The sequence below is a fragment of the Acomys russatus genome, chromosome 21 (assembly GCF_903995435.1).
Source record: "Acomys russatus chromosome 21, mAcoRus1.1, whole genome shotgun sequence".
Classification (NCBI taxonomy): domain Eukaryota; kingdom Metazoa; phylum Chordata; class Mammalia; order Rodentia; family Muridae; genus Acomys; species Acomys russatus.
In genome coordinates, this window is record NC_067157.1 from 10,171,345 (window position 1) to 10,188,049 (window position 16,705).

Genomic DNA, 16,705 nt, shown 5'->3' on the forward strand with positions numbered 1-16,705 from the left:
GGGAGGCAAGTGGTGAGAGGGTGGCTGCCCTCCGAGAGTACACTGGCTCGTCTTTAAATGACAGCAGTTCCATTACGTGTAGATAAGTACTAGGCTTCCCACCCAGCACATGCTGAATCTAGTCGCTAGCTTCTCACATCTCCCTGTGCACCCGGAAGATGCACATTCCTACACTCCTTCTTAAAGGAACAAAAGCAACAGAGAGGAAGCTGTCCTGCAGCGGAAAACAGCCGCAAGCGCCCCGCCGCCCCCCAGCGAGGAGGCCGTATCCAGCAGCTCCGAGGATGACTCTGGCTCTGACCGGGAAGATGAAGGCTCGGTATCTCAGCGGTCCACTCCCATCAAGATGACAGACACCGGGGACAGTGCCAAAGTGACTGAGGTGCGGGGGCAGGAAGCATGTGTGATCCAGCCCGAGGTTCTGGAAAATGATCTTTAAAATTCTGCTTTCGCTTCAAAGGCCGAGAGCAGGAAAATGTCACTTACCCCACTCACACTGTTTCCGTGCACCGCCCAAGGCACGGCATAGGATGGCTGCGTTCTGCTTAGACCTTGGAAATGCTCTGGGCTTTGCTCCTCTCTGTAGTCCTCCCCACTACAGCAGCTGTCACAGGGTCCTGTCCAGCTTCTAGCATGTCTGTCTATTTATTCCCCCATCGGACACTTGGCATGCAGGGTCGGGACCTGGGTCCCCAAGTCTTGGCACAGCCCTGGTGGAAACGAGTCCTGTCCAATTCAATTTACTAATACAGTAAGGGAAGCAAGTGGACAGAAACAGTTGCTCTCTAGAAAGAGCTAAAAATCAGAATGCAGGAAAAACCTCATCCTGCTAGACGAGGAGTTAGTGAAGGGATGTTGGCCAGATCAAGCCCACTTCCCGTTTGTGAAAATAAAGTTATGTTGGAGCCCAGCTGGGCCTCCTCACTTACGTTGCACATGGTGGCTCACACTGTATGCCAAAGCTGAGCAGTAGCAACAGAGGCCATGCAGCCCAGCAAGCCTAGACTATTTACTGTCTGGCCTTTGACAGAAAAATAAATAAATAAGTAAACTGCCAACTCCTACATTATATACAGCAGCCATGTTTGTTTAGCACATTAAAAAACAACTTAAGAAACAGAAATCATAGTTTTCTTGGAGGTTGTGTTTGTTATTTGGGAGGCTTTGTTGTTGTTTTGAGGCAGGGTCTCACACCATGCCATGCTATAAGACTCACTATGTAGCCCAGGTTAGCCTCAGATTCACTACAATCCTCCTATGTCAGCCTCCCAAGTGCCAGGATTATAGGCACGAGCCACCGCTCCCAACAAACAGATTTTTTTGAAAGTCATTAATTGAAGCTTAATGAGCAATATGGGAAAAGAAAAAAAAGAAACAAACGAAAAAAAACCCAAAACGTATTATTGCTTTTTGTGGAAAAATTCTTAGATTCATTTTCTTCCTCTCTGGAAATATTAACATGGATAATATCTGATGATTCTAACTGGTTCTTGTTCTTGAAACTCTAGAATGTGGTGCAGCCCATGAAGGAAGTGTATGGAATTAGCCTCTCTGATAGCCTGTCAGAGGAAGATCTCTCTATTTATGCCAGGTAAGGGACTTCTGCAGAGGAAGGAAAGAAAAACAGTGAACCATGACTATTGTGACATACACTGTAACTTTTTTGTGCTGTGATAAATATTGAACAGAGCCAAGTTGAGGAGGGAATGGCTTACATAGCTCACAGATCACAGTCCATCCTTGAACCGAAACAGGAACCTGGAGGCAGGAACCGAGGTGGGAAGGAAGCATGGAGGAGCTTGTCTTAGCCGCCAGCCCAGCTGCCGTTTTTACACAGTCCAGGCCCATCTGCCCAGAATGGCAGCATGCGCAGAGAGCTGGGCCCTCTGCTTCCACCGGCAATCAGGAGAATGCCCACAGGCCACACTGACAGAGAAAGCCTCCCACCAGAACTTCCCTCTTCCCATGACACTGGTTTGTGTCAAGTTGAGAAAACTAACTATCACAAAAGTAAACACAGTAACATAGATGGCAGTAGGTTCTACTTACAATGCAGGAGCATTTAAATGCCTGAATATGAAACCCTGGTTCGTCCTGGGGGTCGAGGACCCAGCGCTTCAGATGCTGCCTCAGGGGAGAGATCATGGGACATTCACACATTCATACTGTCCATGTCTGGCTGAAGCTGGACACGGATGCACGGCTATGTTCCCCAGCTCTCGAGATCCAGGTACCTTCTCTGGAACTGAATCCTGAACATCAATGGTTAAAAACCTTGCATTTCTTTACATCTAAGGCAGTTAATGCGGAGAAGTGGCTAAGGAAGGATGCCATAAGCCAGATTTCACTGAGAGGAGGGAAATCCACCAGATGGAATCCATTTCCTGAAATGGTATCAAATTAGGCATGTGGGGTGTATGTGGTCAGGGTTCTTAGATCCTCTAAGGGATCCTGCTCCCTTGAAACGTCAAGAGCCTGGCAGGGCCACCATGAGCACCTCCCGAGCCCAGTACAACCTTTGGATAACTGTATGTCCCGTGGAGACAGCCCTGCTTAATTCACTTATGTTCGACTTATATAAATCCTATAATATAAGTGCCAATACTCAGTTCCTCTTAAGGAGGACATTTCCTTTTAATACGCATTAACCTGGATGATGCCAGTTTTTATTTGAAACCACTAAGATCTATTCTATGATGCATAAAACATAAAATTTATGGCATATCTTGACTACAAAATTGCCTTCGTAACTTGACACTTTTATAAAGCTGCATCACTGTCTGGTCAAGAGCCGAGTCAGTCATTTGGAATGGAGCCACTCTTGCTCACTCCCACCCCCATCCCAGCACATGAGCACAGTTATTTACTTGCTCCGTAACTATGTTGCAGTGTACCTGTGAGCAGGGTGGTCTGGAAGGAGTGCTGGGGGGCGTCTAGTAACTGAGCGCTGTTGCTTCTTGTCCTGCTTGGCAAGGATGGAAGTGTTGCTTCAGTTGAAACAAGAAGAAAAGTGGTTTGTTTTTGTTTTGCCTCAGCCATGACCTCTGCTGGAGCCTTCCTGGCTCAGACTCTGAGATCTATCTCACATGTCCCCTTTGAGATGCAGGCTGTATCACCCTCAGCATCCCTGGCAAACAACCAGCCTGTGGAGGCTGAAAGCCAGGCTGCACAGAAGGGATGATGGCTGCAGAACAGGGAGGCGTCCACCCCGGAATAAGTCTCATTCGTATGACACCTTCCTGTTCTGTTCATTTAAGGCTTCACAGTGGTTAGTCTGTTCTGTAAACACTTCTGTAGTTGATTTTAAAAGAGATTATCATTCCAAAAGTGCAGGGCTGTTCAGTGACATGACCAGGAGATGTATCCCATGCTTTCTGGGAATCTTGTGGTTTAGACGGCATATACTTTCTCGTGATCCTCTCAGCTATTGGTGCTTACAACGAAAGGGGAAAGGATGGCCCCTTTCTTGTTAGCACTCTGTCCCTTCAGGCCTGTGTAGGATATTACTCTTCATCATCCATAGTCATTGGTGGAGGCCAAAGAAGCTTCCTTCTGGCAGCTTTTGTGCTAGTCAGCTGTCAGCTGTCTGCTGTTATAACAAAAATACTTGAAGTAATCAACTTATAAGGAAGAAAGGTTTGCTGTGACTTACAAATTTGGAGATTTCAGTCCATGGTCAGTTGACCTTTGGGTTTTTGGCAAGGCAGAACATCACAGTAGGGTGGACGTATGCTAGCAAAATTGTTTAATCTTATGACTGGGACACAAAAAAGGCAAAGAAAACTGGCGTCTCTGGCTCCATTTGAGGTCATATCACAGTGACCTAAAACCTTTGACTAGACCCCGTATATACAGTTTCTACCACCAACCTCCTCCCAGTGGCCCTGTTCTGGGAATAAGCTTCATGCATGGGCCTTTGGTGGAGGAAAGTCCATCCAAACTACAGAAGTTTCTATGAAGTAACTAGGCCATGGGTGGCCCAGACATGCTCAGGGACTGCATGGCTCCACTCTTGTCCTAGCTGGCCACTAGAGCTCTCTTGCTGCCTCTTTGGATCCAGAGAGCTAGCAGCAAGCCCATGTACTGGCAGGTAGCCTTCCTACCGCCAGGTCTGCATCCAGTAAACTGGTGTCCACTGGAGTTTGTGCACACGGCGATGGTGTCCTGGACTGGCTTGAATTGCCACAGCTGACTTGGGGACACAGTATGCTGGAAAGTGGGGGCACAGCTGACTCAGGCTACAGGGCACTGGGAAGGGGGCACAGCTGACTTGACACTACAGAGAACTGTGGTTGGGGGGGACACAGATTACTTGGGTCTGCAGAGCACTGTATTGGGACTCACAACTGACTCAAGGTGGGGTAGGGGACACTTATCATTGACCCTGTCCCCCTGCCTCCCTTTCTCCTGCCTGTTTTCCTTGCACTGAGCTGCAACCATCAGGCTTGCTCAGTTTTGTGCTTTTGTTCTGCCCGCAGAGCCCTGCTCTCTGTCTTCCTTCCCCGTCTTTCCTGTGGCTTTAGTTTGCTCTCTTGACCAGACCTAGAAGCTTTCAATTCCATGAAGCTTCATACACGGGCCACAGTGTTCTTTCTTTATTAATTAAATTTTACTTTTATGTGTATGGGCATTCTGCCTGCATGTATGTCTGTGCACCACATGCTTGCCTGGTACCCACAGGAGACCAGGGGATGCCCTGGGACTGAAGTTTGTGGTGGTTGCAAGGTGCCATGGGGGTGCTGGGAACGGATCATGGATCCTCTGGAAAAGCAGCCAGTGCTCTTAACCATGGAGTCTCCTCTCTAGGCCCTCCACCCCCCTCTACAATGTTCTTTTGTGTGTGTGTGTGCGCGCTAGAGATTGTACCCTTTATCTGAGAAATTTTAAGTGTGTGTAGCTATTGTTACACAATATTCTCCATCCCAAAACCAGACCTAATCCGTCACTTGCCTCAGATGAAAGCCAGCCCCAGGGAGTTTGTCTGCAGCACTAAGAATTGCACAACCATAGCACTTGACCTTCAAAAAAGCTTATGAAAAATAAATGATAAGATTATCCATAGTCGTCAAAGGAAAATATTTTAAATGGTAGAAAAATAGGAAGGAAATCAGCTCCTTGATCCTGCCCTGTCACCAGCCATGGGAACAGGACGACAAACTGCCCTGTGTCTCTGAGGGGAAGATGGCTGTGTGTGGCACCTCTATTTGATAGACAGCAGTTTTCCCAGGAGTAGCTGGAGGAAACTGGGTCAAAGCTCTGGGCTCTTAGCAGGTTCCCTGCCCGGGTCTCGATCACCCTGACCCCATGCGTCCTGCATTCCGTGTTGTGTAGTGTCACACTGATAATGGAGGTGCAGAATCGGTTCCACCCTGTCTCCATGGCTGTGAATGTCCACTCTGGTTGACAGGAGCTGACACTCATCCTTTGTCGTCGGCAGGTTTGTTCAGCTGGGGCAGAGTCACCATAAACAGGACAGAAGCAGTCAGCAGCTGTGTTGTTCCAGGTGCTCAGATGGTGTTGCAAAACTGTAAGTACTAGATACCACTTTGAAAACTTTTTAAGACTTCATTTGTTTGTGTGTGTGTGTGTGTGTGTGTGTGTGTGTGTGTGTGTGTATGCACCACAACACACATGTGGTGGTCAGAGGGCAGTTTGAAGGCGTCAGCTCTTACCTTCCACCATAGGTGTTCCAGGGATTGAACTCAGGTCATCAGGGTTGGTGGCAAGCACATTTACCCATGAACCATCTCGCTGGCCTTCTGTTAAATCTTTTTTAAAAAGATCTCTGTGTCCATGCCACTTGTGGAGCATATCTGATGACTTGGCAGGGAAAATGTCAGTTTGTTACCGACGTAGTATAATTTGACACACAAAGGCATTCTTCCTGCTATTATCTTTACTGAAGACTATGTCTGGGGGGTGGGGCAATGGGGGCGGGGAAGAGGTGGCAGTCTTTGACTGCACCCTGTGGCTTCCCTCCATTCATCTGCCTTGACCTGGGTAGAGAGGGGGTGTTGAAACAGTTTGATACCAGAGAGACTTTAGGTCTACCACAAGACCCCCCCCAAAGCCATGGTTCTCAGCCTTCCCAGTGCTGCGGCCCCGTAATACAGTTCCTCATGCGGCGGTGACCCTCAACCATAAAATCATTTCGTTGCTACTTCATAACTGTAATTTTGCTACTGGTATGAACTGGTATATAACTATCTGATATGCAGGATATGTGACCCCTGTGGAAGAGTGAGTCATTTGACCTCCCCCCGAGGGGTTACAACCCCCAGGTTAAGAACCACTTCTCCAAAGCATGCGCGGGTTAGTTTCTTCTTGCTGCTGCAGGAACCCATTAGTGCTAATAACTTGGTGGAAGCTATTAGCTTAGGAAGTTAGGAAATTCTGAGCTCAACAGAACAGTGTTCAAATCATGCCGCTTTCTGGGTCGTTACCTGTAACATGAAAGTAATAAAGCAACAGTTTTTCTTTAGCCCAGCTAGTTCCCAAATAATAGGCACAGAGAGACTATGATTTGTTTAATTGGCTTAAATGTACAACTGGGCATTATTATACCATTGTATCCCTCAAAGATAATCTAGCTACCTCCCGCCACATTCTCCATAACACTGATTTATGGCCTTCTACGCTCCAGCTGCCTCTCATGGTGTCCTTTCCTCTTTCTCCTGTTTTCTACTCTCTTCTCTGGAATGGGAAGTCCCACCCTCTTCTCTCTATTGCCCAGTTACTGGCTGTCCCCTTTTTATTGACAAGATGGAGAATAAATGGTCAACAATGTTTACACAAACTTGAGACAGGAGATTCTTAGCATATGCCCTATAATGCCATGCGAGGATTGAAACCAGATAGTGCAGTAGAGAAATCAGCATGCGAATAACCCAAGTGCAGGCTTTACACGATGCACAGTAACATTATGACAGCGGTTACCTTGAACCGACAACAACTTCGTTACCATAGCACCTGCCACACGGGAGGGGCTCCACAGTGTCTGGAACAGGTGCTTAGTAAGTTGCCATTGTGGTCATCATGTTTATCTGCCTTTGGATGTCATCTCTGTTTATCAGGACAAAGCACAGGGTTGTGACAAGAGGAGGTTCCCGGGCAGGACATACTCTGTTGAGTTTCTTCTGTAAAGTGGGTCATGTGGAGATTCAGCAGGGCCGTATGGGAGGTGACTAGGCCAGTGTCTGGCGGTGTTGACATTTGGTGGATGTCCACTACCCTCTCTTAAACCAGCTTGATCAGTTCTGAGTGTGTTGCTTCTTTGATGGGGACTTAGTGCGTGATTTCTGTCTGGGGCGAGGGTGGTTAATGAGAATGGAAGAACAGAAGCTAGCGCTCTGTCTCCCGCACCCTCCAAACACACACACACACACACACACACACACACACACACACACACACACGAGGCGCTGTTTCTCCCTTCTTCCTTCCACGGCAGTATCTTTCCTTTCCCTACTTTTTATTTTGGAGGCAAGGGAAGTATATAAATTCCTTAATTTAGAAACCATTTTGCTTCATCATAGCTCCTTACCGTATGGAAGTATGAGCTGAAATCAGCAAGACAAAGGACAAAAGTATGTTAGGAAATGAGAGACTTGGGTAGCTGAACCGTGTGCTTCAAATCCACCATTCCATTAAAATAGTAAGTTGTAGCTCATTAGGAGATGACAGTGATGAAGGGAAAAGAATACAAATATTTCCCTTTTTTTTTTCAGGCCTAGATATGCTATTTGTCTTACTTATTACTCACTTAGTAATTACTTATTCATATTTCAACATTTGCTCTCCTGAGTCCAGGCACAGGCGAAACCCATGTGGATCTAGAAATGCATTTTAACCTTTTCCACTTAATTAGTAAAGCGTCTGTGATGAGTATGCTTCTGTGCCTCATCCTCGCCAGGGTAACAAAGAGCTTGGTAGGTGCTGCCTTACGCTGTCATGGCAACTGCCAAGTGAGTTTTAGAGAGGGCTGTGAGTGTGTGTGTGCCCTTTAAACTGGAACTATAACCAGGCTCTTAAAATGCCAACTATTCATTTTTAGTTCCCCAGAGCTATGCTCGAAGCAGCAGAAACTAGACTTGGGTGAGGCCCCTGAAGCCTCCCTTGCTGTAGCCCAGGTTCCAGGACATCTAAAACGATGGTATGCGTGCTGTAAGCTCAGATGCCCCGGGCCTGCTTGTCTCCACGTGCTTCGTTATCTACCTGCTGCTCCTGAAATTCTGAGCCTTACCAGCTTTCCTTTTCTCAGCTGGAGAGAATCATAAGAGCAAATGTTAAATGTGTTTTCACTATTAAAAATTGCCAAGAAGCCTATGGATAGAGGCTTCCCCTGATTTGTGGGTGCAGTGGGTCGGGGAGCTAGACACAGCCACTCGAGACCGCAATTGCCGAACGTTGCCCAGAGGTTCATGCTAAGCTCATGCTGGTCAGTTGTCTATGTTGCCAACACAAATACCCAAAGCTGCATTTGACCCAAGTGTGACAGCTTTCTGACCCACGCTAGGAGGAATGGCATCACCCATCACTTACTGCACTTTACCTTTTATTTCCTGTAATGACCCAATTCCCACAGACACCTAAACAAGGAGCTGGTGTTATGTCCACAGAGGTGGAAAATGCAAGTGCACAGTGATATAATTTGCCCAAGTTCAGGCAGGCAGCAAATGGAGAAACTGGGATTCAAAACCAGACAGGTTGCTTCTGGTGCCCATAATGCCTACCACTGTACTGCAAACGGGTTGGCAGCTGCCTTTTTAAACCGCTGGAGTGGAGGTTAAACTGTAGGAATGGAGACTTATTGGCCTCCATTGGTCTTGTAGCATGACTTGGGTCTGTAGACACCTTTCTATGTCTCCACTATTTTGTTCTTGTGTTTTGTTAATATTTAAAGACATCATTCCTTTGTTTTTTCCTAATGACACACACACACACACACACACACAGAGTCATTTGCACACGCATTAAATTGTGCTAGCTTCACAGCCACAGCATTGGAAGCTTTGGAATGCACACTCCTGTTATACCCCAGGAATTGGCACAGGGCCAGGGGAGGGAAGAGTGATGAGCAGGAAGCAATAAATTAAAGTCAAATTGAAAATCCCAAGAAGTGAGAAGGCGGAGGGCCAGGGGAGAAGGCGAGTGTGTGTCTCCATTTGGTGCAGTAGCACTTGCTGCTCCTTAGCAGGCCAGATTTACTAAAACAAGATGGACTCATTGGGGCTTCCAAGGAAGGCTCTGCTGAAGGGTCCCTAGTATAGTGAGTTGTAAGCTTCATTGTAGCTACCCCTGTTACTAACTTTTAAGGTATGTAAAATGCCTGATAGTTTAAGATTTTAGTGTGATGGCTGTCTTATTTGAGGGATAAGGCATGCCATATGCAGGCACTCTCACGGGTTCATTTGAGATCCCAAGTTTTCTTCACATGGCTGTGTGACCTTGAACTCTGACCTACACACTGTTTCTAGAGACCTGCCTTCGTCCTCTTGTATTGGTGTAGCACAATAGCCTGACAGCACACTTTAAAGAAAAGTGGATTATTTGACTTGCAGTTCCATGTGTGGGCATCCTAAGTGGTCATTTCTGGGGAGGGGCTCCTGGCAGACACCACAGGGAGAGGAAGTGGGAGAATTTCCATGGTGACACAGGAACCAAGAGACAAGGGCAAGACCAGGCTCATTCTTTTTATTAAAACTCACTAAAAAAAAAAATCATTCTTCCTGTCTAAAGGTCTTATTATCCCTACACTGGGCCCCACCCCTAAAAAGGAGTGGACCACATTGGGAATCTAGGATACCACCACACCAGGGAAATTAGGGTACAGCATATGAGCCCTGGAGGAGGAGGGGGTCAGGCCACATCTGAACCATAGGAAGACCCAAAGCTGATTCCGTGCATCTGATTTAAGGAGGTGGTGTGGGGCCAGCCATGCACAGGTGGGAACACCATTGGAAGAGACTGGGTGAGGCAGCATGACCTTTAGTTTCAAAGCTGTATTGTAATCGAGTGGGTTGTGCTTATATTTGCATTTTAGAAAGGTCAGTTTGGAGATGGTGTGGAGAGTGGATTTGAAACAAGGCTAAATAACATATCTCCTGGATCTATCAGTACCAGAACAGCAGTTCAGTGCGATCCTGGCGCTGGGCTTAGAGAAGGAGACCTGGGCCTGGTAGTGCAGGCCAGTAGTCCTGGTCGCTGGGGAGGCTGAGGCAAGAGAATTGCAAGCTTACAGACAACTTGAGCTATGGTGAGATCAGAGCCAGCTTGTGTAACGTAGTGAGACTCCATCTGAAAACACAAAAAGAGGTCTGAAAAGAGGTCTGGTGCTGTTGGTCCAGGTGGGGCACTTTCCCATTATGCACCAGGCCCCAAGTTTCACCCACAGTACCGAGGGGGGTCAGTTAAATGGGCCAAGAGCACGTAAAAGGACAGGCGTGACCCAAGATAACCACCAACTTGTGATCTTCCTGTGTCACACTCCCAAATGCTGGGGATTACAGGTGACTGCCATCCCTGTCCAGCTCCGGGGAGCGGGAGTTTCATAGTATGGTTGACTAGATAGAGCCATGTGTTGCCCAGATAGCTGGGTTGGTGCAAATCTGGGGGAAGTTGGTGACAGGATAGCCGAAGGACGTGCTTGTACCCCAAAAAGCTCTAGATTAAAGAAACTCAGGAATTTGAGAGATTTTTCTATACTTGGTTTTAAAAATTGTTTCTCATTTTTTAAATCCATCTAGGGTAAATAGATACATGTTTTAAATTTTTTTCTAGGAATCTGTGAACTCATTAAAGTGAAAAAATGTGTTACTGATAAAGAGTTTATAGTTTTACGGTATATTTGGACCTCTAAAGCACTATCTTTTTACCTCTGCACTGGGGCAGCAGAGAATCTCCAATAAGGCCACATAAGGGATATTACTGTGGGATGTGTCTAGCTTTGTATATAAGAACCAAATAGCTTAGGTTTTCTTATTTTGTTAGCTGGACAGATAACCCTGAGTTTTATATGTAGTGGGTGGGTAGAGTGATTTGGGGTAGATGGGGTGATTGTGGCTTAATGCTGTGTCGCTATGCCTTCTCAACACCCATTCCCTTTGGTCGAATGGACAAGTGTCCAGTATGAAATGGCACAAAGGGGAAGAATTTCCAATTAAGAGAAAACTTGGCCTGAAGACAAGAACTTGCGTTCACTGTCCATGTACATACCGCTCTTCAGTGCTAGCTATGACTCAGCTTTCCTGGGTCTTTCTGCATGACTTTTAAAAGACAAACACCATTTGTACTTAAAATCCACCAGCAAGTCTTTTCTCGTTACGTAATCTCCCATGTTTATGAATGTTATTATTTTACCAGTAAAACCAGTTACACATTTTCATAGGTAAAACCATGCCAACTACCCTCTCATCTGTATAAGGACAGGAAGTCCTCAGTAAATGGATGCTACCATGGAGCAGGTTGATTTTAAACGAGTCAGAAAGACTAAGCTAGTTGGGCGCAAGTTCATCTGGTTTAGAACTCTGTCCCTAGCGTGACACCTGACGCATAGTAAGTGCTGCTTACAATCTGGATAATGTTTGACAGTCAGTAGTTTCACCTCTTTTAGGGATCTTACACTGCTGGGAGCAGTCACATGCTGGGTTTGCAGAAGCAAGCAAGGGAGCTTCCTAGTGGCAGCCCACTCCTTTAGTTTGCCTGCCTGACGTATGGGCGTGTCCCTGGCTTAGGCAAAGCCCCGGGGATTTTGCCTCAATACTGTCTATTACTGCTATACTGCCTTTCCCTGCTGTCTCACATAGCTGGCATGGCGGCTATATGCCTATAGCACAGTGCTATCTCTCCATAGGTGCTACTCTCTCTGTTAGGCAGATTTCCTACAGATGATTTTATAATTCCTGAAACTGGTTCCTGAATTGATTCAGGTAATTATAAAGCCCTCCTACAACATAGCAAAGCCTGTTAGGAGCTCTATTAACCTCCATGTGAATTACACCAAGAAGGAAAACAAGATTGAAACAAACTAATAACCAAGGAGATACATTCATTCTAGGTTTAGTCCAAGGATAAAATGCACTACAATAAGAAACAAATGACTATAGAGACAAAGAATAAATAGCTATACAAGACAAGAGAGAAAAACTTTGACATAAAAAACTCATAATGAACATATAGATAAAACCATTGCTTTAAACTTATAACAAACAAAAGTATCTAGTTAGCTATAGTTTTAATGAAAGAACTTAGACTCGGTAGCTCTACTGTAATTTCCTCTTTATGTAATGATTGTATCTATTTTTGAATGAAGTGATTTTTTTCATAGATATTATAAAAACCCAGGATAGAAATAAAGCTCTTGTTGGTTGCTTGGAGTTTTCCTCGATTCACCATCCACCATTTCTGTGGCTGCCTGTCTGATTGTCTGTGTCTTTATGTTCGCTTATGAATGATCTGTGGGAGGTGCCTGTGTTTGTGTGAATGCATGGTTTTCTCTTTCTTTCTTTCTTTTCACCACAGCCAGCAGCCTCAGATAGCAAGGTTACCAGCCTTAGAGTTTATGAGTTAAAGTACAGCTGCCAGAGCCATCACCCTGACAGTTAAGAGTTAAGAAAGTTCAGAGTTTCTCACCAGTGACCAGTGGCCCCAAATAATCAGAAAGTTTAAGAGTTAAAAGTACAGAGAGAAACGCTAGAAACAACCAGCTCCCGATAGGCCTAGAGCAAGAGCCTCGTGCTCACTGTCCCACCTCAGCCACCACTGGACCCCAGGGATGAAAAAAAAAGCCTTGCCTTTTTACATTATACATTAATCAAATGTGAGGGAGAAATGCCGAGATAAACAAATTGAAATGTATGGTAAGACACTGAACGGTTTTCAGCTTTTATTGCCCTGCGTACTAAGCAGCTCGGAGCTCTTAGCCGGCGTCTCCTGATTGTTCTCAGTGGATGAGATGTTACTGTTCTTAACTTACATTGCATTAGTGGGATGGAGTAAAATGGGCCACACATTATCTGGTTTTTGTTGTTGTTGTTGTTGTTGTTTTGTGTTTTATTTTTCCTACCACTACCAATTGTTGAGGCTCTTAATGAGAGAATTCGTTTCTATATTGTAGCCAGTCCTCGTAATCACTTGAGCAGTCTGCACAGAACAGAATCATACTTTCCAGTGTGCATTCGCCTTTGTTTCCACATCCATGGGGCACGCTCACACTTACCTTGTGGGTGAAAAAGTGCGTGCTGTGCTTGGCTCTCAGCTGGACAGAGTGGAGATGCTGAGGTCCAATCCTCCCTCCCACAGCTGCTTCCAACTCTCTTGTGAAATCTGAGCCAGTTTGTAGCCACAGTTTCTATTGTGTAGTCCTGGTGTAACCAAAATGCCAAGTAAACCCCAAAATGTCTGAATAAATTGCATCCTGTCTTTATCCATAAAGAAAAGGGAATTGAAGCTATGTTGACTTTCTTTTTTTTAAAAATATCGCTTTAAATTATAATTTCATTATACCAGTTGTCCCTTTCCCCTCCTCTCTCCAGCTCCTTCCGTATTATACCCCAGCAAACTCACAGGTTCTCTTTTTTTTTTTTTCAAAATGTCTAGTAGAAAGAGGGGGACATTGTGTGTAAAGTGTCTTGGGGCCAGCTATACACAAACTTACACCTGAAGCTCCGAAGGCCAATGACTTGCCTCTTCTGTCCATTGCATTTCCCACAGGCCCCACGTCTGTGCTCCTGTTCTGTGAGCAGCCTGAGTAAGATGCATTCTTCTGAGGCCATGGTTGGTGGAGGCATTGTTTATTAAGTTCTTGTTTCCTTTTAGCTTTTAGTCTGATTTTCACCTCATATCAGGAACCTTTGATATTCCCCAGCAGCCTCCTGGGAAGTCTCTCAGCATCACCTGAGCTCCTCAAGTACTGATTTCTGTCCAAAGCCTGTTGAGGAGGATGACTCCTGAACTTCACAATGCGACCAGGCTTGGGGAGAATGCCAAAATGGCGTTTTGCAATGTTCTTAGATGTGTGTTCTCTCTCTCTCTCTCTCTCTCTCTCTCTCTCTCTCTCTCTCTCTCTCTCTCTGTGTGTGTGTGTGTGTGTGTGTGTGTGTGTGTGTGTGTGTGTGTACATGACCATAAAATCTGAGAGCCAGAAGGTACCTGAAGATTAATGGATTCAGGTTGGGCATGGTGGCACACACCTTTACTCCCAGCACTCGGGAGGCAGAGGCAGGTGGATCTGTGAGTTCAAGGCCAGTCTGGTCTACAAAGTGAGTCCAGGATAGCCAAGGCTACACAGAGAAATCCTGACTCCAAAAACCAAAATAATAATAATAATAATAATAATAATAATAATAATAATAATAATAATAATAGATTCAATACCCTGATTTTTCCAGGAAAAATGGGCTTAGAGAGGGTCTGTAGCTCACTCAGAGTTACAGAAGTTTTGAGTGATGAAACTGAACCTCAAATCCTTTTCTCTGAGAATGAAGCCAACTCAATAGAATACAGCCTGTGTGCTGTAGTAAGAGCTTCTGAAAGGAGAAGGTGCCAACAGGACACACAGACAGTGGCATGTGTCTGTGGAAATGGCACAGTTTGTCACCAAAGGAAAATAGGGGGGAAATACAAAGAACCAGTTCTCAAAGAGTGGCCGGCAGATCCCTAGGGATTCCTGTGCCTTTTCAGTGAGCATGTGAGATCAAGGCAGTGGCACCAAGCCCTGGGGGTGGTTGTCCCTTCCTCTGTTCTCAGACACTCACAGGGTGGCTTGGAGATAGGAGGAGAGGGTGAGTGAAAACATTAGGGAGAAATGCCATCTACGCTTATGTAAGCTGGTAAGTTGTTGAAAGTTGTTAAGTAGCCTGCGTATGAGTCTTTTGGGGCCCACGACCCCTGGGAAACACATGTGAGTAAAGCATCTTGGTGTCTGGAAGGAAGGGCTCGTGCGATGGTGGAAGTTGTGAGGAGAACTGCCCCCTGCTTCTTTCCCGGAACCAGTCAGTCAAAATGACTGACAGACGAGTTGTAGTTCTGCAGGCTTGGGTACCTGGCAGACACTTTCACAAAAGTGAACCAGTGAGCCTGTCATTTTAAGGAAAACAGTTGACAGTATTTGTTACCAATAGCAGGGTTATAATTTTCAAGTGAAAAGCAGCCTTTTGAAAGCATGCAGGTGGCACCACACGAAATGTATACAGATTTTCCTGATAAGATTAGAAGTGATTTTTTAAAATGTGATTTAAAAAAATACTGTTAAAATACAACCTGTTACCTGCCATTTGAAAGATCATCAAAGCTCAGTAGACTTTAATGCAAGCTGTTAAAACAAAAAACAAAACAAAACAAACAAAAAACCAACCAAACAAAAAACACTTTGTGTTGGTGAAAAAATACATTTCAGGTTCAAGATAGACCAGTGGATTTTACATAAGAGTGTGAACAGTTTGTCAGTCCGTATAGTTTACATATAGTTACATAAGAGTGTGAACAGTTTGTCAGTCCGTATAGTTTACATATAGTTACATAAGAGTGTGAACAGTTTGTCAGTCCGTATAGTTTCAGTCGCAATTACAAACCTTTAAAACAATTGTCTAATTTTATTATAACACCTCTAAATATCCAGAGTTATCTGAAAAGCCATTAAGATTTCTCCTTCCAGCGAAAATCACATCCTAGCTGACTATAGAAGTGTTCATTTATTTTCTATGCTTTAAAAAAAAAATATCTTGTTTAAGGAGCAAAGGATGCAAATGCTCTGTTTATAAAGTGTCTCTCAAAGTTGGCCTGGACTTTTTAGAGTGCTTTTAGCTCCAGTTACCAGAACACCTAACGCCTCTGGTTCAAACAGTAAAGTCACATGCAGAGGTAGAAGCCACATCTAGGCATTTCTATGGTGTACACTGAATTAACAGTGCACTAGGTGGACTTTTTATACGATTGTAGTTGGGAAGGTGCACTAATATATAATTCTCTTAATTTTTCTAACTTTTTATGGATAAAACCTTTCTATTCATACCACATAAAAAATGCATTAAAAAAAAAAAAAACAACAGTAAAGTCATCTGTTATCTTCCCTGAAAGGCATAGCCAAGGCCTCCAGCGGAGTGGGTGCATGAGCTTTGTGTGTTCCTGGCGTTCCATCACAGCCGCGGGCAGCCTAAGAGGGAATGGGCTTCCTTCTCTGCTCTGGAACAACGAATCCCAGAGCCCTTGGCAGCACACTTCCTCTGCTGTGTCCCAGTGGACAGGACCCCTGTCACTGCATGCTTTGTTGTGATTAGCTTAAAGTTGTTATTTGGAGGATGTGGGTATAATAAGGCCATCATGGCGAGCTACTTCCTAAACACAAATTCACAAAACAAACAAAACTGTCCATGCTTGTCCAGTTAACAACAAATTCATTTGCCGAAGTCCCCATGATGATGGGGATCGGGGCTTTGGGATCTGGCCCCACCCCTGCCATTGCCGAACTGAGTCCCCGCTGGTCTGAGCCATGGCTCCCTTTGTGAAGTGAGAAGTCAGGCTGGAACACTGGCTCTGTGATCCTTGGCTCCTAATTTGATTATTTACTCACTCATTTAGTGATACTCACTGAGGGCTCACTCTCTTATCTGAGACAGTGGAAGGTGCTGACGGTCGCTAAAATATTGTCTGTGTGACCACAGAAGCTGGTCACTCTTCTGCACCGCGAACACAGGGAAAGCCCCAAAGA

General features: G+C 45.2%; 1 protein-coding gene across 1 annotated transcript in view; it reads left to right on the forward strand.

Moving 5' to 3' along the window:
• The window catches only part of Fig4 (FIG4 phosphoinositide 5-phosphatase), a 114,171-nt gene that overhangs the window by 81,265 nt on the left and 16,201 nt on the right, over positions 1–16,705 (forward strand). The window contains exons 20-22 of the mRNA XM_051164130.1: positions 187–382; positions 1,509–1,591; positions 5,438–5,527. Of these exons, the coding sequence (XP_051020087.1) occupies positions 187–382; positions 1,509–1,591; positions 5,438–5,527 (369 nt within the window). The remainder of the gene's footprint in view (positions 1–186; positions 383–1,508; positions 1,592–5,437; positions 5,528–16,705) is intronic.